This window comes from Sinocyclocheilus rhinocerous, unplaced genomic scaffold (genome assembly GCF_001515625.1).
Source record: "Sinocyclocheilus rhinocerous isolate Xijiao unplaced genomic scaffold, SAMN03320098_v1.1 scaffold785, whole genome shotgun sequence".
Lineage (NCBI taxonomy): Eukaryota > Metazoa > Chordata > Actinopteri > Cypriniformes > Cyprinidae > Sinocyclocheilus > Sinocyclocheilus rhinocerous.
In genome coordinates, this window is record NW_015660521.1 from 1456929 (window position 1) to 1478165 (window position 21237).

At 39.3% G+C, this 21237-nt stretch overlaps 1 protein-coding gene across 1 annotated transcript in view; it reads left to right on the plus strand.

The window, feature by feature from the left end:
• The window catches only part of LOC107725294 (integrin beta-4-like), a 33862-nt gene that overhangs the window by 5627 nt on the left and 6998 nt on the right, over nt 1-21237 (plus strand). The window contains 28 exon segments of the mRNA XM_016534508.1: nt 2500-2582; nt 4151-4249; nt 4352-4556; nt 5200-5296; nt 5378-5549; nt 5676-5939; nt 6100-6189; nt 6293-6415; nt 6894-7061; nt 7148-7224; nt 7322-7524; nt 7682-7785; nt 8607-8702; nt 8803-8932; nt 9729-9923; nt 10308-10411; nt 10537-10595; nt 10733-10756; nt 11146-11294; nt 11424-11603; nt 11786-11934; nt 12150-12357; nt 12442-12762; nt 12933-13093; nt 18074-18254; nt 18424-18561; nt 18655-18837; nt 18953-19087. Coding sequence (XP_016389994.1) covers nt 2500-2582; nt 4151-4249; nt 4352-4556; nt 5200-5296; nt 5378-5549; nt 5676-5939; nt 6100-6189; nt 6293-6415; nt 6894-7061; nt 7148-7224; nt 7322-7524; nt 7682-7785; nt 8607-8702; nt 8803-8932; nt 9729-9923; nt 10308-10411; nt 10537-10595; nt 10733-10756; nt 11146-11294; nt 11424-11603; nt 11786-11934; nt 12150-12357; nt 12442-12762; nt 12933-13093; nt 18074-18254; nt 18424-18561; nt 18655-18837; nt 18953-19087 — 4098 coding nt within the window.

Here is a 21237-nt window from a genome sequence, read left to right on the forward strand (position 1 = left end):
GAGGGTGAGAAATTAATGACAGAATTTTCATTTTTGGGTGAACTAACCCTTTAAAGCCTACTGGAATGAAAGTGACAAACACTGTTTGTGTGGCATTGAGTTGATTGTTGTGAAAAGAATTACACTTTAGTATACTTATATATATATATATATATATACGTATATACATACAGTGCATTCAGAAATAATTCAGACCCCCTTTCACTTTTTTCAATTTTGTTATGTTGCAGTCTGATACTACAGTTGTTTAAAGTCATTTTTTCATTAATCTACACTCTGTACCTCATAAAGACAAAGTGAAAACAGAATTTTAGAAATGTCTGTAAATTTATTAAAAAGAAAAAACTGGAATAGCACATTTACATAGGTATTCAGCAGCACTTGAAATTTACCTCAGGTGCCTCCCATTGCTCTTGATCATTGCTGAGATGTTTCTACACCTTGATTGAAGTTCACCTGTGGTAAATTAAATTGATTGGACATGATTTGGAAAGGCACACACCTCTCTATAAAAGGCCTCACAGCTGACAATGCATGTCCAAGAAAAAACCAAGCCATGAGTTCAAAGGAACTCCCTGCAGAGCTCAGAGACAGGATTGTATCGAGACACAGATCTTGGGAAGGCTACAAAAGAATTCATGCTGCACTGAAGGTTCCCAAGAGCACAGTGGCTTCCATAATCCTCAAATGGAAGAAGTTTGGCACAACCAAAACTCTTACAAGAGCTGGTCACCCAGCCAAACTGAGCAATTGATGGAGAAGGGCTTTGGTTAGAATGGTGACCAATAACCTGATGGTCACTCTAGTTGAGCTCCATGATCACATATGCAGATGGGAGAAACCTACAGAAGGACAAACATCACTACAACACTCCACCGATCTGGGCTTTATGGCAGTGTGGCCAAACTCAATCCTCCCCTCAGTGAAGACGCATGAAAACACACTTGGAATTTGCAAAACAACACCTAAAGGATCCTCAGACTCTGAGAAACTAGATTATCTGGTCTGATGAACCTCAATTCTAAGCATCATGTTTGAAGAAAACCAGCTCTGCTCATCACCTGCAGAGTACCATCCCAAAAGTAAAGTATGCTGGTAGCAGCCTCATGCTGTGGAGCTGTTTTTCAGCGGCAGTGGCTGGAGACTGGTCAGGGTTGAGGGAAAGCTGAATGGAGCAAAGTACAGAGATATCCTCAATGAAAACCTGTTCCACAGCGCTCAGGACCTCAAACTGGGCCGAAGGTTCACCTTCCAACATGACAATGACCCTAAGCACACAGCCAAGGCAACCCAGGAGTGGCTTAGGGAGAACTCTGTGAATGTCCTAGAGTGGCCCAGCCAGAGCCCTGACTTTAATCCTATCGAACATCTCCGGAGAGACCTGAAAATGACTGTCCACCGATGATTCCCATCCAACCTGACCAAGCTTGAGAGGTTTTTGCAAAGAATAATGGCAGAAAATCCCCCAATCCAGGTGTGCAAAGCTTGTTGCGTCATACCCAAAAAGACTCGAGGCTGTAATTGCTGCCAAAGGTACTTCAACTAAGTACTGAGTAAAGGGTCTGAATAATTAGGTAAATGTGATTTTTATTTCATTTTTTTTTTTTTACATTTTTTTTAATAAATTTACAGAATTTTTTTAATTTTCACTTTGTCATTATGAGGTACGGAGTGTAGATTAATGAGGGAAAAAAATGTATTTAAACAATTGTAGTATCAGGCTGCAACATAACAAAAATGAAAAAGTGAAGGGGGTCTGAATACTTTCTGAATGCACTATATACACTGACCAAAATTATAAATGCAACACTTTTTTGTTTTTGCCCCCATTTTTCATGAGCTGAACTCAAAGATCTAAGACTTTTTCTATGTACACAAAAGGCCTATTTCTCTCAAATAATGTTCACAAATCTGTCTAAATCTGTGTTAGTGAGCACTTCTCCTTTGCCGAGATAATCCATCCACCTCACAGGTGTGATTTAGACAGATTTGTGAACAATATTTGAGAGAAATAGGCCTTTTGTGTACATAGAAAAAGTCTTAGATCTTTGAGTTCAGCTCATGAAAAATGGGGGCAAAAACAAAAGTGTTGTGTTTATTTTGTTCAGTGTATATACACACACACACACACACACACAAAATATATAAATGTCAATGCACTGAATAAAACATCAGCCCAAGTGTTATTTATTTTAAATAATGATAGCAGAAATTCACTTTTCAAGCAAAAGAAGTTTATTAGGTTGTTTAAATGATAATGATTTATTGTTAAAAATAATGACGGAAAAAGTATTTGGTTGCTGCTATTTGGACTTTTTCAAGAATAGAACAGTTGGTTAAAAGACATTGCAAAAATGGCTCAGAAAAATGTTAAGTTAGTTTGGAGTAAGTCTCTGGTATCATTTGTTTGATGTTTAAATGTTTTATTTAATGCATTGAAATTCAAAGGTTTCCCAAATATATAATACTAAGAAGACTATGTTTTTTTGTGTTGCATAGTGAACCACTGTACTGCTGCCAGGGCAAAAACCTGCTCAGAATGCATCCGGATTGGCACAGGATGTGCTTACTGCCCCGATGAGGTGAAACTCCCTGATCCTTATGCTGAAGAATGAATTGATGTTATGTATGTTTTTAACATGTTTCCATAACTAGTCTCTATGACGTGTTGATCCAGAGATCAGGTCTGTAGAAGAGTATTAACTCATTTATGAATGAATGAATGGATGCATTTATATAGCGCTTTATGGTGTATTGTACACCCAAAGCGCTTTACAATCTCTCCTCAACCACCACCAGTGTAGATTTACAAATCTAAACCATTACAATCTGATTAGCAATGTCCAACCTTCATTTAAACAACAATTTCATTATTCAATTATGACACAACCGTCTTATTAAACAGTGATTTGAGCTGTTCTTCTCTTTTTTTGTCTTTACTGTCACTTTTGAGCAATTTAATGTGTCATTGCTAAATAAAAGTATTAATTAGAAAAAAAGAAAAATCTTAATGAACTTTCGACAAGTACTGTATTTTATTTTACGGCCCCCACCGTAAGTGACACCTATGGTCAGGCCCGGATTTATTTATTTTATTTAAATGTTTTCCCATAAATGTTTTGCTGGGGTTAGGGCAATTGGAATAAACAAATAAATTATTTATTAATAAATTACGGTGATGTTTTTGAATTCTTAAAATGCATTTAACAATATTAATATTCTAATTATATTGCAGGCTCTTAATTATTAAATTCATATTTTTCTGCAATTAAAGTTAGAACTATTAAATTTTCCTTTGTAGTTGCCCTAATGAAAAGCTAATTCTTGAATCCAGAGTTAATTATAGTATTAGAAACCTTTATAAAAGTGACTTATTGCCTATCAAATATTGGGTCAAATAAAGGCAATAAGTAGTAGCCTATAACAATTTTCGTGACATTAATAATAAATATCATTAATGCCATATTTCTACAGTGTCAGTAACTGCAAAAGTGTCGAGCTACAGTCCTTGTCAGCGCTGTGCTCTTGCTGTTCTGTTGCGCTGCGTGGTTTAATCAGGTAATTTAGTGCCGTTTCATCACTTGGCTTTCAGTGTTTGTTTCCCATGTGCTACAGTAAAGCCGAGGTGATTAAAAGATACCCGCAACTCTAGTGTAAATGAGTACAAAGACATTTTTATCACTCATATCTTTTGGACTGATATAGCACAGACACTAATATGTGGGGGTGTGGTGGGATTTCGGCAGTCGGCACACCGGGAAAAGCTCGGGTGCTCCCGATGGCCGATGAATTCAAGGTCTACTTTTCCTTTCCTCCACAGCCAATCACGCCGGGCCCCCTCAATGACTGAAATAGCACAGACACTAATATGTGGGGGTGTGGTGGGATTTCGGCAGTCGGCACACCGGGAAAAGCTCGGGTGCTCCCGATGGCCGATGAATTCAAGGTCTACTTTTCCTTTCCTCCACAGCCAATCACGCCGGGCCCCCTCAATCCGCTGGCCCTGGGGCTTCAGCCCCGCCGAGCCCTTATGTTATTCCGGCCCTGCCTATGGTGTTCGGTTATTTGTATGGTCATAAAACCTATTGTAGCTCTCTGTATGACCACAGCTGTGTCATTGCTTTTATTTTTATCTGTTATTTCTCTTCAGCTCTTCGAGTATGAGCGTTGTGACCTGAAGGAAAACTTACAGGCCCGTAAATGTAGTAGTCGGATGGTAACAATTGAGAGCAGTAGGAAAATTGAAGAGGTTTGTTTTATCAGAATCTGTCCCTCACTTTAGTTACATGTCCATGTCATGGAGTCATGTATGTTTATGCATTCATGTGCCTTTTTGTCATCTTTTTTTCAGAATGTGCAAATCGATAAGTCACTGAAGTACTCTCAGGTGGCCCCTCAGCTAATGAGCATGACGCTTCTCCCCGGGGAGGAGAAGGAGGTGGAGATGGAGGTGTTTGAACCAGCCCGTGGCCCTCTGGACCTCTACATCCTCATGGACTTCTCCAACTCTATGTCTGATGATCTGGACAACCTGAAGAGGATGGGAGACCAGCTGGGTGAGTGAGCGAGGAGGGTGGTGTAGCATAGTAGTTAGATCTGGGCTGGTAACCATTGTAATTTGGGCTGGGTGATATATGATAATTTGCTGAGTAAAATTAAGCACCATTGTGAATTTTGCAATAAACTACAGTAGAAAACATGGTGTTCGAGTTGGTAATTTTAGATCTGACTCAGTTTAAACTGGAACTCTGATTCAACAGTTCGTTCTCGTCTCAACATGTATGTGTATGCGTGTATATAGCCAATATAAAATAATAATTTTATATGTTATACCAAAAGGCTACATTTTTTTTAGCTATATCGCCCTGCCTAGTTCAAACATTGCAAGGGATGGTGCAACCATCATAATTGACAAGTGTCTGCTAAATGAATAATGAAAAATGAAGACCTTAAAGGGGTCCTATTATGCTCTTTTACAAAGTCTTGATTGTTAGAATTGTTTATGTATTGCTACGCTGCAACAGAGTGCTGAGTTCTAGTTATTTTTACTGAGTTCTAGTTATTTTACTGTTTTTGAATGCAATTTCTAAAATTATACCCCTTGGGCAAGCTAGGGTTGGGTGCCAAACTCGTGAGTACAAAATTGTTTGTTTTGCAACATTTTAATATTCATTCATTGTCTGGTTTCACCTCATGCAGCTCAGCTTGTTGGCAAACTCTCTGACGATTACACCATCGGATTTGGCAAATTTGTAGACAAAGTCACCGAGCCTCAGACAGACATGAGGCCATCCAAGTAAGAATAATACAGCGTTACAGCACCACGCAGTTTGACTTTGTCTGCACACGCTCCTTATATATGTGTTTCCTCTTACAGATTAGCAGTGCCGTGGGCCAACAGTGACCCTCCGTTTTCATTCCGTAATGTCATCAGTCTCACCAACAACATAAACACCTTTAGACAGAAGCTCCAGCGAGAGCGCATATCTGGCAACCTGGATGCCCCCGAGGGGGGTTTTGATGCCATCTTACAGACTGCTGTGTGCCAGGTCTTGAGAGTCTATTTTTAAGAAGTTAATTCGGTAGACAGAAGTGAAAAATGCTTGGCATTTACAGTACTGTAATAGTAACTTACTTCTTACTGCTACAGTATAACTTGTTTCCCATTTTCACAGGAACAAATTGGCTGGAGGAAACAAAGCACCCACTTGCTGGTCTTCTCCACCGAATCGGCATTCCATTATGAGGCAGACGGTGCCAATGTGCTTGCGGGCATCTTGGATCGTAACGATGAGCAATGCCACATGACTCCAGATGGAAATTACACACATGATATTCGTCAAGACTACCCATCTATACCTACCCTAGTGCGACTTCTGGTGAAACATAACATCATTCCAATCTTCGCAGTTACTAACCACTCCTACTCTTACTATGAGGTTTGTATACCTTTAAAAAGTATTTTAATTGTCTCAGTGACATAAGTGCATTTTATGTCCATTTAAAAGTTCTCGGAGACCACAATATGAATAAACATTATATTGATAAACTGGATATAAACTTCCTTGTGACACACATTATGGTTTCCTTTGTGTGTAGAAACTTTCGGAATACTTCCCTATTGCTGAGCTGGGACAGTTGCAAGAAGATTCCTCTAACATCTTGAACATTTTAGATAAAGCTTTTCAGGTAAATTTATTTTCATACCAAATACATTGCTGAAATTTTTCTTTTTTTTTCTCTTTTTTAAAAAAAAAACAACTCTTTTTTTGAACCATCATTTTTTGAACAGAATATTCGTTCCAAGATCAGTATCCGTGCAGAAGACAGACCAAAAGCAGTGGAAGCCAAGATACTCTCTCAGTCCGGCACGTTTTCTGAGTTTGGCAATTTCAAAATCAATCCTGGTGAAACTGTGAGTGCCTTTGACTTCTTTTTAATAGACAACTTCAAATGTAGTCTCTCACGCACTTGCCATTTTTTCAGAAGGAAGGAAAATAATGAAGGAAAAACTAAATAACTTAATATGATTTCAAAAGTAAAATCATAATCCAGGTCGGGCCAGTAGTTCAGATTTTTTTCTTGCCCTGACATTTTCCCTGTACCTCAAGCAAATTTATTTATTTATGTATTTTATTTATTTATTTGCAGTGCTTTTCAGTTTTTACCAACATATTTTTTATTGATTCTTTTTTTTAAATGTATTTCTTCAAATATTTCAATAAATTAAAAAATAATAATTAATGTAATTTATTACTTATCCGACAGAAAACAAAATGCATGCTGGTTTTCACACCAGCTGCATGCACTGCAATTTTATAAACACAATTTTATGCTTTAAAATGTAAAAACCTTGTTATAAATACGCTGATTCAAGTTTTCTCTCTGTGAAGGGTAAATTTAAAGTCCGTCTGAAGGCTCTTAATCAGGTGGGAGAGCAGCATGTGTGTAATGCCAACCAGGCTGACCGGGCAGGAACCTTAAGAGTCAAACCAACCACCTTTAGCTCTGCCTTCAGAATCAATGCTGAAGTGCTCTGTCAGACATGTGACTGCGAAAAGGTGAGGTCTGCAACCTCTTCATAACCCTTCTCCTGTTCTGCGTGTTCATTTAAAATCTTACACTTTTGTTTCTACTTTAACATCAGACCCCAGTTAAAAATGCAGTGCGATGTAACAGCCATGGAGATCTTGTCTGTGGGAAATGCCAGTGTTATGATGGATGGTAGTATTCATTTTTGTGACTTTTGACATCTTTGGTTTGTGCCGATTATATTGCACTCCATAACCCCGCTTCTTTTCTATGCACCGCCTTTTCATAGGCTAGGCCCTTTCTGTAACTGTTCAGCAGGGTCCTCCACAGACTCTGCCATGTGCATCGAACCTGGGAAGACCAAGCCTTGCTCGGGCAGAGGAGACTGCATGTGTGGGACCTGTGTGTGCTATAACCCAAACCAGTTTGAAGGTCCCTTCTGCCACTTTGACAAATCTCAGTGCCAGAGATTTGGTGGATTTCTCTGTAATGGTTAGTGAAAAGATTTTTCGATTTTAATATATCCCGAATTTAGTTGGAGAGATGAAAGACAGGCAATACAGTCATTTGATAATGTTGTATTAGTTGGAGACATGTGTTGTCGTAGTTAAGTTTCCAGATTTATGACATTTTATCTTTGCAACAACAGAACGTGGAAGCTGCAGTATGGGCAGATGTGTTTGTACACCGGGATGGACTGGAGATGCCTGTGAATGTCCTATCAGCAACGGATCATGTCTTGACACCAAAGGGGTAATGTTCACAAAAATATAAATTCACTATGCAAGCACACTATTGTTCAAAAATTTAGGGTCAGTAAGACTTTTTTTTTTTAGAGAAAGTAATACTTTTATTAATCATGGATGCATTCAATTGAAATGACTGAAGTAATGGCTGCTGAAAATTCAGCTTTGGCATTACAGAAATAAATTGCATTTTAAAAATATATTGAAATAGAAAACAGTTATTTTAAATTATAGTAATATTTCACAATATTACAGTTTTACTATTTTTTTTATTAAATAAATGCAGCCTTGGAGAGAATAATCGACTTCTTTTAAAAAATTTAAACTCTTATTGACTTTAAACTGTATGGTCACCTAAACTATGTCCCCAAGTCTATGGTATGTCAATATTCACATTTATTTTTAAAAATTACATATTTTGGGCTTATGTATTTGGGCTTTATTTTGCAGTAATGACCCACTGACTGCACAAAAATGTTTAATCAAAACAAATATAAAAAAGGGCACAACAGTCTATATATAATGTATTATATGAATAGTTATTATTATATTATTTAATTTAAGTAGTTGGTGTCATTTGCTGTTAGATGCTGGTAGTTAAAATTCATTAACTACATCAACACTGAAACTGATGTTTTTCCATTTAATTTTAAATGATTTGATATCAGTGCTCACAATATGTTTTCTCTAAATCATAGCATAGTTGAGGCAAACCCATCTGTCACAGAACTGTTGACAGTCTAAGAGACCCATTTCACTCATAACTCAATTTTGAAATGTGTCTAGGTAAAACACAGTTCTGTGTATAATAAAAGTGTTCTTTTGTAGGGCATCTGTAATGGTCGTGGTGTGTGTAAATGCGGTCGTTGCGAGTGTGAACACTCCGGACTTCCACTGAGCCCCACTTGTGAAGCAAACTTCCAGGTATGACTGTGATGTGTGTGTGTGTGTGTGTCCGTTTGTCTGTATTCCCTGTTAATTAGTTACATACTTATACCAACTCCAACCGTCTTTCATAATGCAGCAACAATTGGGCATGTGTGAAGCCAAAAGGAGCTGCGTTCAGTGCCAGGCCTGGAACACCGGCGAGAGAAAAGGACGGAAATGTGAGGAATGTTTCTTTAAAATCATCATGGTGGAAGAGCTCGAAGAAGGTACGACATCACATCTTAGTTTTATATTAAAAGACATAGCTACAGGTGCATCTCAATAAATTAGAATGTCGTGGAAAAGTTCATTTCAGTAATTCAACTCAAATTGTGAAACTCGTATTATTATTATTATTTTTTTTTCAGCATGTCAGAAAGTCCTGAAAAGGAAGTTTTGTCAAATTTAGTAAACTATAGCTAACAAAAGAAAGGAAAAGAGAATAAAGAAAAATGAGAACGGAAAAAAACACCCAAAGACAATTTAATACACAAACACCTTCCCATAACCAGGCACGACATCAGGAGTTTCCAGTGTCAAGTTATTTTCTGTTGTCAGTGAAACTGAAAATACTGCACAAAGAACAAAAATACAGTCAGTCCGAACATGTTTAATGTGTATTATAAAGCTAAGTGGAACAGAACTGTCTAGATTTTATTGGAGGCGATGATATATGATTGAAAAAAGTAAGATGTCTTGTTGCTTGTCTCGTTATCTATATACACATCCAATATGTTCTAAATGGCTTTGATTCTGTTGTGTTGGACAGCATTTTTGCTTTCTTTGAAACCACAAGTTACTTGCTGCTTAACTTGTTGTGTGCGACTGGTTAAGATGTGGTTTAGTAATGTTAAATCTCAGCTGATTAATGTTTGCTCTCTGTCCCCAACAGGCATGTCTTGCTCTTCTCCCATGCTGTGGCAGAGGTAATCATCTTTCACTCTGTTACACTTCAGTTACACTCTACAGAGTTCAGCAGAAACAGGTTTACTGTTTTGTTTTTAATGTGTTTGTGATTGGCAGGTCGTATGGTGGGATTCAAAGAAGACCACTACATGCTACGTCAGTCTTTGTCGACCACTGATCATTTGGACACCCCAATGGTGCGCACCGGCCCACCCAAGAGCACAGACATTGTGCGCTGGAAAGTGACGGACAATGTTCATCGAGGACCAAACCACCCACAGAACCAAATCAAACCCAACCCCAAAGAGACCAGTGAGTCTAGACTGAGATTCAACTAGTTGTCTAGTCATCTAGTGTGAACAGGGTTCAGTATTAAAGTAACCGTTCACCCCAAAATCTAAATTCTTGTCGTTCCAAACCTGTGACCTTTTTATCTATTGTTCCACAATAGAAAGAAAATGTTTTGAAAAATATTTCTGTACAAGTCAATGGGGGGTCCAAAACATCCACAGATGAAAGAAAGTATTATAGGTTTAGAACGACATGAGGAAAGTAAATGATGGCAGAATTGTAATTTTTGGGTGAATGATCCCTTTAAATTTTTTGGTAACATGTCTTTTTTTTTATCACACAGGCATTTTTTTCATGCTTGCTTAGCTTGTATTCATATTCTTTCTCTCTGTATTTTCTTTATAGTCCAGTACCCTGTCTCTCTTCGTCTGAACCGGCAATATTCAGATACTCTGTCCAACCCTGAGGCTCGAGACACAGACATGCTCAGGCGAGAAGTAGAGGACAACGTAAGTGCTTATAAATGTGTGATGCACCCCCCACCTCACCCCACCCAATAAAAAACAAGAAACAACTTCTCCCACATGAACCGTCATGCCTGACTGCTAATGTCTCTTTGTTTTATCATAAACAGCTCAATGATGTGTTCCTGCAGATCCCTGGCTCACAGAGAGTGCAAAAGACTCTATTCAGGTGAGAAGTAGCTCTCAATGACTCATTAAAATTGGCTTGGCTGTGCCTTGTGGGCAATTTTTTCTAAAGTATTGGATGAGTCTCAGATTTTGACATGTGTCTGAATGTACTGCTTTACTCTTTTTCTACTCCCTCAGGACACAAAGAAATTCTGGAAAGAGGTACAGTAGCTACAACTGAGCTAGCATTACTGTATTACTGTAGCAAATACTGTATGTAACTTTAAGTCTGAGTTTATTGATTAGGGTAAATCTCACAAAACTTTTTATTATTAGAATACTAAAATGATTTCTGAAGGATCATGTAACATTGAAGACTGGAACAATGGATGCTGAAAATTCAGCTTCACCATCACAGGAATAAATTACATTTTAAAATGTATTCAAATACTATTATTTTAAAATGTAATAATATTTAGCAATGTGTTTTATCAAATAAATGGGGTGAAATATGAACTGGATATTTCTTTGTTAGATTTACTGATTTGTACAGGGACTACAAATCTGAAAACTTGAAGAGAAACAATAATAATTCTTATTTGCATCCACAGACAGAACAACACGATTGTAGACACGGTTTTATCTGCTCCTCGTGCCTGTTACCCAGATATTGTGAAACTGACAGATAAACAGGTTCAGGCTGGAAACTTCCGGGATCTGAAGGTGGTTCCAGGCTACTACACTGTAGCCTCAGACAGAGGTACAGACACCCTGCACAACCCACAGACTTTTAACTACACTTAGATTGCAGTCTGTTGCCTGTTGTAATGTTTAGGGGTTGTTATGTGAGTTTAATGTTTATGCGTCCATATACTTGTCGGTCTTGTAGAAGCGGCAGGGGCTGTGGAGTTTCAGGAGGGTGTGGAGTCCGTGGATGTCCGGGTTCCCCTCTTTATCAAAGATGAGGATGATGAAAAGAAAGAGCTGCTTGTTCAAGCCGTTGACGTTCCAGTAGGAATTGCGAAGATCGGCAAAGATCATGTCAACATCACCGTGATTAAGGAACATGGTAATAATAAAAGACAAATCTGACAAAACTTGTTTACAGAGAATGTTTTCTCTTACCCCATTGGCATATTTTTTTTCAGCCAAATTAGGATTATTGTTAAAAACAAGCATTTTCTGATATTGCATTTAAGTGGGTTTTAAGTGGCGAAATCTTTAATTTTTTATTTATTTATTCTCATATAGCTAGGAGCATCTTCACCTTCCTGCAGCCGTCATACACCTACAGTCGTCAGGATGGTGTGGCGAACATCCCGATCAGCCGTGAGATCATAGAGGATGGACGGACTCAGGTCACATACTGCACCCGTGACCTCACTGCCAAAGACAAGAAGGTAAAATACACTTTACAAGTTCTGTATTTACATTTGATTAAAGCGATTAGATTTTCTCTAATAAAATGAGACCACAACAGAGATGTAATGTGCCAAATAAGTGATATGGATATGCATATCATGCATATTAAATGATATGAATATGCAGGGAAAAGACACCCTGAAGTCATTCTTATTTGTTTGATTGTGTGCTTATTTTTCTCTTGTCTTCGTAGGACTATATCTCAGCTGATGGAGACTTGAATTATGCACCAGGCGAAACGCAGAAGACAGTCCCAGTGAAACTCTTGGAGCTTGGGGAGGGAGATGGACTGCTGGAGGACAAACAGGTCAAACAGTTTGTAATGGATCTGAGTAACCCACGGCAAGGTGCTAAACTGGGCCGTTACCCACGCACCACCATCACCATCGCAGATAAACCAGGTATATATAAGCCTTACAGATTTAAAAGTATAATGTGTTGTTATTCCTTAACCTAAATTTGAAATGTTTCATATGTCCTCATAGAACCCAGTGTCGTGATGTTTAAGAAGAGTACTCAAACTTACAATACATCTGACCCGCTTTACTCCATCCCTGTGGTACGCACTCGAAACCAGGAGGGTCCGACCAGTGTGTACTGGCGCACAAACAAAGCCTCACGCTTCGACCTCTCCAGTCCTCTCAAATTTGCTCCTGGCGAGACGGAAAAGAACGTTGTCATTGATCCTTGTTCGTATCCATCTCCCATCATACCTGAGACCTTCCAACTGGAACTGTTTGACCCAAGCAACAATGCAGTCATTGGAGAGAGGAAAACCTCAGTGGTGAACGTCATCGATGGTAGAGGTGAGAAAACAGAGGGTTTAGAATCAGTTTTGGGGTTCATGTTTGCAACCAACTATAAATACAAAAATATTGATTGTATTTTACTTTATTTCATGTTTTATGGGAAAAACTGAACCCTCCATTAATCTGCAGATGTTGAGTGTTACTTAAAATTTGCATTGTGATTGTAGGGGATGGGAAAATGGATTTCCAGAAAATGGAACATGTTAATAATTCAGCCGCATCTCCTGGAGGACGCCTCTACTCCCCAACCAACATCAAAGCTGTTGCTACCGGCCCTAAAAACATCCGTCTAAACTGGAACCCCAGAGCAAATGCCAATGGTTACAAGGTAGGTCACGTAACATGATATCTGATATAACATACTACAAAATTGCATTCGTTTTTGTATTATTTAGTGTGTATAGTCTGTTATTTTTTTGTGTACCTCTGTAAAGTTTAGTAAAAAAAACTAAACAAAAAAAAAAGTACTCAAACAAAGACGCCAAGTTAAGCAACAGCAATTATTCAAAACATCTGTCTCTGACCACTAATCCTGTTACTGATTAGATAGAGATGTGAAAATCTGTAAAAGTTTCAATATTTACACAGCGTTAACTAATATGAGATGGTGTTTACTTAAATTTGTAGTTGCAAATGCCAGGAATGTGACAGGAGAAAATTTAGGCTTTATAAGTCACAGTGTGATTTTATTTGTAGATTTTTTTTTTTTTCATTTATAGTGTATGAAATAAATTTAATTGTGCTGTTTTTAGAGGTGAAGTGAGGTGGAGTCACGTGTAGCCAAGTATGGTGACCCATTCTTGGAATTTGTGCTTTGCATTTAACCTTCTTCACTTCTATGTATATATATATATATATATATATATGAATTAAATGATAAAATGAATGATTTTGAAATTTTTTTTAAGTCGCTTAGGTTCATCAAGGCTCATTTATTTGATCAAAAATACAGTAAAAACTGTTTTCTGGTTTAATATATTTTAAAATGTAATGTTTTCCTATGATGGCAAAGCAGGATTTTCAGCAGCTTTCAGTTTTACATGATCCTTAAGAAATCATTCTAATATGCTGATCTGCTGCTAAAGAATTCATCTTATTATTATCAATCTCGAAAACAGTTGTGCTGCCTAATATTTTTGTGGAAACTGTGATACAGTTTTTCCAGGATCCTTTGATGAATAGAAAGGTCAAAAGAACAGCATTTATTTGAAATAGAAATCTTTTGTAACATTATACGTCTTTACTCTCACTTTTGATCAAGTTAATGTCCTTGCTGAATTAGCTATAATTATTCATTAAAAAAAAAAAAAAAAAAAATGCAACCAGCCATTTTAATTTACAGTACCCAAAATTGCATTATGCAAACATTTTCCATTGATACACTGTAAAATGGAACACTGTTTTTGCAGTATTTGTGTTGTCAATCAGGTCGTTGTATTCTTTTAAATGGTCTTAAAAAAACTACTGCTTCTCTATAATCTAAACCTTAAAGGAATGTATGCAAGTCATCAAGCACAGTCGATTATGCTCTAATGAACACGGTCCCTGAATGAGCAAAACATAAAGCGCTCATTACAGTTCATGCAGACCACTAAAAACCTGACTGTGATGTGGGTTTAAAGAGCTAACTCTACTACTGGCAAAGTGCCACAACCATTTCTGCCATAACACAGTTGAGTTAGGAAAAAAAGCAACCGCTCGTTATCCAGCTAAATAATTAAAAGAGAGAAAAAAAGCACATTTCATGGAAACCCTTTGATGCTCTAATAATGCAGGTGGGCCAGTTATGGAGCTTTAATAAGTCTGATCCATCAAGCAGCCCAATTCTTCTCAATGGTTTGCAAGGTACCTTCTCAGGTAGAGGTTTTCACAAGGGCCGCCCTGACATTTGGGGAAACCCAAAGCATTGGTTTCATTTGCACAGAATGACAAGCTATTGCATTTTCTCTGTTACATTTGGACTCTAAATTTACTACCATGGAACCAAAGCAGCACTACATGCCTGCTCTTCCCCACTAGACAGAGCACATGATCATACACATCTCTGCCACTATGTGACTGCCATCACAAAGACCTCTCACAAGATAAAAGCTCTACATTCACGAGCTAATCTTATATTGGTTACGAGATTTATCACCGGAATCCAGCAGTAGAGCCTCTAGTGTTTCTCCATCTGAGCTGCCGTCCACTTTCAAGACAATCAATAAGCAATCAGTAGGAAGCACACTGGGACATTTGGCTTGCATTCCTGAGCACATCAGAGCTGGAGTTCATACGCGAGCGGCCCAATACTCTGAGCGATCGCTGCAGTTTAAAGAGAATTCTCAATCAGATCACTCACTCTTGACACATCGGCGCCGTTTGATCTCAGGCACTGCGGCTTCCGAAGTGTGTATAAATAGATGATGCACTAGCATAGATAAAATAAGAAGGGTCGAGTCTCTGGACGTCTGAAAATGAATGCAGGGTACATATAAAATGACTGAGATTATTCATTTAAAGAGCTGATGCGTCTCAGAGCATGAAAAAATCTGTCTACGTTAAACAGTACTGAACTCATACGCTGGACACATGATGTTTGCACATCAGAAAGCCGAGAGAGCTGCTTAAGGGGGGCGTTCACTTTTACACGCACTTTGTTAATGGCGTAACCCCTGTGAGCAGCTTTCTCTACACCTTTACTACTAGTTCTCTGGCACATATGCGTATATTTACATAAGCCACATTCCCAGGCAGAAAGCCAGAAAATGTTTGTCTGGTGATTTGGTGATGGTCTGTGAGCATGTGTTTTAGCTCTGAACCGCAGGTTAATGGGGAAACCTTGTGGGGTGAGGAGAAGCGGGGGGTAGAAGTGTGATTTTCACACTTCCTGAACACATAGTCATTACAGAATCCATCAAAGACATCCAAGAGGTGCTATTTGATAGAAACACCCCAGCTATCAGCCTTTCCAGACTGAACGCAGAGCCTTGACCATGTGGACACTGACGGCTGTTCCTGCCTTGTAAAAGTACTTGAGACACTGTCTGTATTAGTCGATGAGTCGAGTAATACATAATCACTCCTAAGCCATGCCTTGTCTGTAATGTATTTGACTTGATAAGGACCTAAAATAGTGGGGTGGGGGGGGGGGGGGGGGGGGGGATGGAGCTGAGGATGGTGAAAGAAGAAGCAATATGGAGTGGCGAGACAGAGCTGAAAGTATCAGCGAAGAGGATGATGAAGAGGAGGAGATGGAGCAGTCGGAAGAGATTGAGGAAGAGGAGGAGATAGGTGAAAGTGATGTGAAAGAAAGAGGTAAAGAAGAGGAAAAGAAAGAGACTGCACGGGAACTGATGGAAAGCAGAGGTGGAAAAAAGAGAGATGGAGGAAAAAGATGCTCAGGTGCTGGATGTGAAGACTCCTCAAGCCGAGCTGACTAATCTCTACCCATACTGCGACTATGAGATGCGTGTATGTGGCTACAATGTACTCGGAGAGGGCAATTACAGCGATGTCATCCAATGCCAGACTCTAGAGGATGGTAAGTCAGTCTCTGGACTTTGTGTTTGTTCTCATTTAAAATTTTATTTGCTTTTTTTCAGATTTTTAGGAAGCATGCATGTCATCATTTTCTTACTTGGCTTTTTCTAGTATACCCATGAAGTTTCTGTCTTACAAACATGGCCATCTTCATTGTTTTACCCCTCTAGTACCTGGCGAACCTGGTCGCCTGGCTTTCAATGTCATCAGCCCCACTGTCACTCAGGTCAGCTGGGCGGAGCCAGCAGAGACCAATGGTGTCATTACTTCATATGAGGTTATCTACACACCCATCGACGAGGACAAGAGTAGGAGTCTTAAAAAACTTTTTAGACCATCTGTATGTCAGTATTGTAGTATTTAGTGCTCCTCTGATTGCACATATTTCTTTCTCTGTTTAGAGCCTATAGGACCTTCTAAGAAGGTGATGATTGACAACCCCAAAAAGCGCATGCTGCTCATCGAGAACCTGCAGCCTTCTCAGACCTACTGTTACAAAGTGCGTGCTCGCAATAAGGTGGGCTGGGGCCCGTACAGAGATGCCACAATCAACCTGGCTTCACAACCTACCAGACCCATGTCAAGTAAGCATCTGGGATGGAATTGAACTCCAGTTCAGACCGAGCAATTGTTTAATAAACCATTGTGCTGACTGTGAATTGATTGTTTTATTTGTTCTGGTTTATATCACTCCTACAGTTCCCATCATTCCTGACATTCCCATTGTGGACGCAGAAGCTGGCGATGAATATGATAGCTATCTGATGTACAGTAATGAAGTACTGCGATCCCCAACGGGTAGCCAGAGGCCTAGCGTCACAGATCTGACTGAAGGTGGGTATCTTTTGTGATGTGGTGCACTGTTGCAACACATTGAAGTCAATGTTCACCATTGTTCAAATGTTTGGGCTCAGTAAGAAAGAAATTAATATTTTAATTAAGCAAAGATCCATTAAATTGGTCAAAAGCGACAGTAAAGGGTTCTATAATATTACAAAAGATTTCAATTTCAAATGCCATTCTTCGAAACTTTCTTTTGATCCAAATATCCTGAAAAAAGTGTATCACAGTTTCCACAATAATATTAAGCAGCACAACTGTTTTCAATCAACACTGATATTAAAAGAAATGTTTCTTGAGTACCAAATCAGTATCTTAGAATGATTTCTGAAGGATCATGTGACACTAAAGACTGGAGTAATGGCTGCTAAAAATTGAGCTTTACCATCACAGGAATAAATTACATTTTAAAGTATATTGAAATAAAAAGTTATTTTAAATCATTTGACTGTTTCACTGTATTTCTGATTTCTGATGTAGCCTTGTTAAGCAAAAATCTGGCTGGACCCAAACTTGAACAGTAGTGTGTTTTCTGCACATCCTTGCTGAAATTACCAGGATAAATTTCAACCAGCATGGGTAAACTGGTTGGCCATGCAACTCTTGTTAAAGGGGACACCAGCACACTAGCATCCTGACAATGGCAGTCTTTTCATCAGGGATAGTAGGGAAGACTTATGTTTTTCGAAACATGCCAATGCTTGTCTGTAAAAAAAACTGACCCCAGTCAGTGTTTGTAGGCTAGTAAAAGATTATACACTGTGGGTTGTGTCATATTAGGATAGATCTTGTGCTGTTTTTTAGTCCCAGACCATTTCTGCTTGTAAAGTTGTAGAGTTGCAATATTTAATGAAATTAATATTCCAATAAACAGTAGTTTAGCTAAAAAGGCAGTTGAGAATGCTGTTAAATATTTGACTTGAGCTGTAATTTGCTGTTTTTCTAGGTGAAGTACTGGATTTATGGAGACCCTGAGGCTGATGCTCAGGTGCTGGATGTGAAGACTCCTCAAGCCGAGCTGACTAATCTCTACCCATACTGCGACTATGAGATGCGTGTATGTGGCTACAATGTACTCGGAGAGGGCAATTACAGCGATGTCATCCAATGCCAGACTCTAGAGGATGGTAAGTCAGTCTCTGGACTTTGTGTTTGTTCTCATTTAAAATTTTATTTGCTTTTTTTCAGATTTTTAGGAAGCATGCATGTCATCATTTTCTTACTTGGCTTTTTCTAGTATACCCATGAAGTTTCTGTCTTACAAACATGGCCATCTTCATTGTTTTACCCCTCTAGTACCTGGCGAACCTGGTCGCCTGGCTTTCAATGTCATCAGCCCCACTGTCACTCAGGTCAGCTGGGCGGAGCCAGCAGAGACCAATGGTGTCATTACTTCATATGAGGTTATCTACACACCCATCGACGAGGACAAGAGTAGGAGTCTTAAAAAACTTTTTAGACCATCTGTATGTCAGTATTGTAGTATTTAGTGCTCCTCTGATTGCACATATTTCTTTCTCTGTTTAGAGCCTATAGGACCTTCTAAGAAGGTGATGATTGACAACCCCAAAAAGCGCATGCTGCTCATCGAGAACCTGCAGCCTTCTCAGACCTACTGTTACAAAGTGCGTGCTCGCAATAAGGTGGGCTGGGGCCCGTACAGAGATGCCACAATCAACCTGGCTTCACAACCTACCAGACCCATGTCAAGTAAGCATCTGGGATGGAATTGAACTCCAGTTCAGACCGAGCAATTGTTTAATAAACCATTGTGCTGACTGTGAATTGATTGTTTTATTTGTTCTGGTTTATATCACTCCTACAGTTCCCATCATTCCTGACATTCCCATTGTGGACGCAGAAGCTGGCGATGAATATGATAGCTATCTGATGTACAGTAATGAAGTACTGCGATCCCCAACGGGTAGCCAGAGGCCTAGCGTCACAGATCTGACTGAAGGTGGGTATCTTGTGATGGGGTGCACTGTTGCAACACATATTAAGCAGCACAACTGTTTTCAATCAACACTGATATTAAAAGAAATGTTTCTTGAGTACCAAATCAGTATCTTAGAATGATTTCTGAAGGATCATGTGACACTAAAGACTGGAGTAATGGCTGCTAAAAATTGAGCTTTACCATCACAGGAATAAATTACATTTTAAAGTATATTGAAATAAAAAGTTATTTTAAATCATTTGACTGTTTCACTGTATTTCTGATTTCTGATGTAGCCTTGTTAAGCAAAAATCTGGCTGGACCCAAACTTGAACAGTAGTGTGTTTTCTGCACATCCTTGCTGAAATTACCAGGATAAATTTCAACCAGCATGGGTAAACTGGTTGGCCATGCAACTCTTGTTAAAGGGGACACCAGCACACTAGCATCCTGACAATGGCAGTCTTTTCATCAGGGATAGTAGGGAAGACTTATGTTTTTCGAAACATGCCAATGCTTGTCTGTATCGCATGCCTGAACATGTAGATGGAATTGTTTGAAGCATTTGAAAGCTTTTTCGTGCTACGTTGACCTGTAGAAACTACTGGTCAATAGCAGTCAGACATGGGCATGGTCTGCCTTCATCTGCGGCGTAACAGGATGATGTCCTTACATCATTCGTATGCAGCTCCTGTTGAAATCGAAAGGCTCTTTCTAGTCCCCTGAAGACCCCACAACTACTTGCCTTTGCCATGGAATAATGTGGTTTTCTTTCCTTATGGCTTTGTAAAACTGGGTGACTGGGCTCTTTGTGGAAGTTGAACTTATTGTTTGTGCAGCGTTCAGGAATGTAACCTATGGGTTCCTACGGCTCTCATTTGGCAAGAATGATCAGACTGTTTCCTCGGCCTTGCTAAAGGTTGCTAGCATCATGGATGGGCTCAGAAGACATCAGCTTCCCACCTTTTCTTCTTTCCTTCTTTGCCTAACTGTAGATATTAAAGGAACAGTTCACCCAAATATAAAAATTCTGTCAACATTTACAGAAGGAGATTCTGATCTTTTCCAGTGATTGGGGATGGACGCTTCAAAAATAACATAAAACATAAAAAAAACTACCACGATTATGGTCCATGTTGGATATAAATAACCTTGAAATTAACATTTCACAAAAATGCAATTTAAAAAAAAAATTTTTTTTGTAAATTTTGGAGCTTTGTTGCCCCATTCACTTTGCTTTTTCAAAGTTTTGCCTACCATCTCCTTTTGTATTCAAGAAAGTCATAGGGGTTTGAAAAAAGGGTAATTAATAACAGAATTCTCTATTTTGGGTGAATTAAGTTGAGCACACACATGTGCCTTGCTTGCTTCCCCACATGATTACCGAAGGCTCACGCTGGAAGCATGTCCAGCTAGTCGGTTCGGACCTGGATCTCCGTAAGGTGTCCTGGAAACTGCCTGCTGACAACATCCCCTGCCACCTGAGCCCGGCCACAGATGCCAGCGATAGTCATGCACAGACCCTGCCACAAGGTGAAGACCTGTCCCTGGCAGACAGCATGCCATCCACACCCAACGTCAACCCAAAGCTGTGTTTGTATTCAAGAAAGTCATAGGGGTTTGAAAAAAGGGTAATTAATAACAGAATTCTCTATTTTGGGTGAATTAAGTTGAGCACACACATGTGCCTTGCTTGCTTCCCCACATGATTACCGAAGGCTCACGCTGGAAGCATGTCCAGCTAGTCGGTTCGGACCTGGATCTCCGTAAGGTGTCCTGGAAACTGCCTGCTGACAACATCCCCCGCCGCCTGAGCCCAGCTACTGATGCCATCGATAGTCATGCACAGACCCTGCCACAAGGTGACCTGTCCCTGGCCGACAGCATGCCATCTACACCCAACGTCAACCCAAAGCTGTGTTAGCAAAGTCGCTTGAGTGCTAACTGGCATCAAGAGTATCAGAGTGCTAATTGGCATCTTCATGTAGACTGCTAATTCCATTGGTACCATTAAAAATAGTGTTTCTTTGTCTGAACTGAGAGGCTTTCTGCAGTTTGGGTCTGTTGAGGTGATTCCCACCTCCGGGGCGCAGTTCAAAGCCCTATTCTGGAGCGCTAACTTCAACTGTGAATTCTAATGCGCTAATGATGCTGTGCTAATTTATGATATC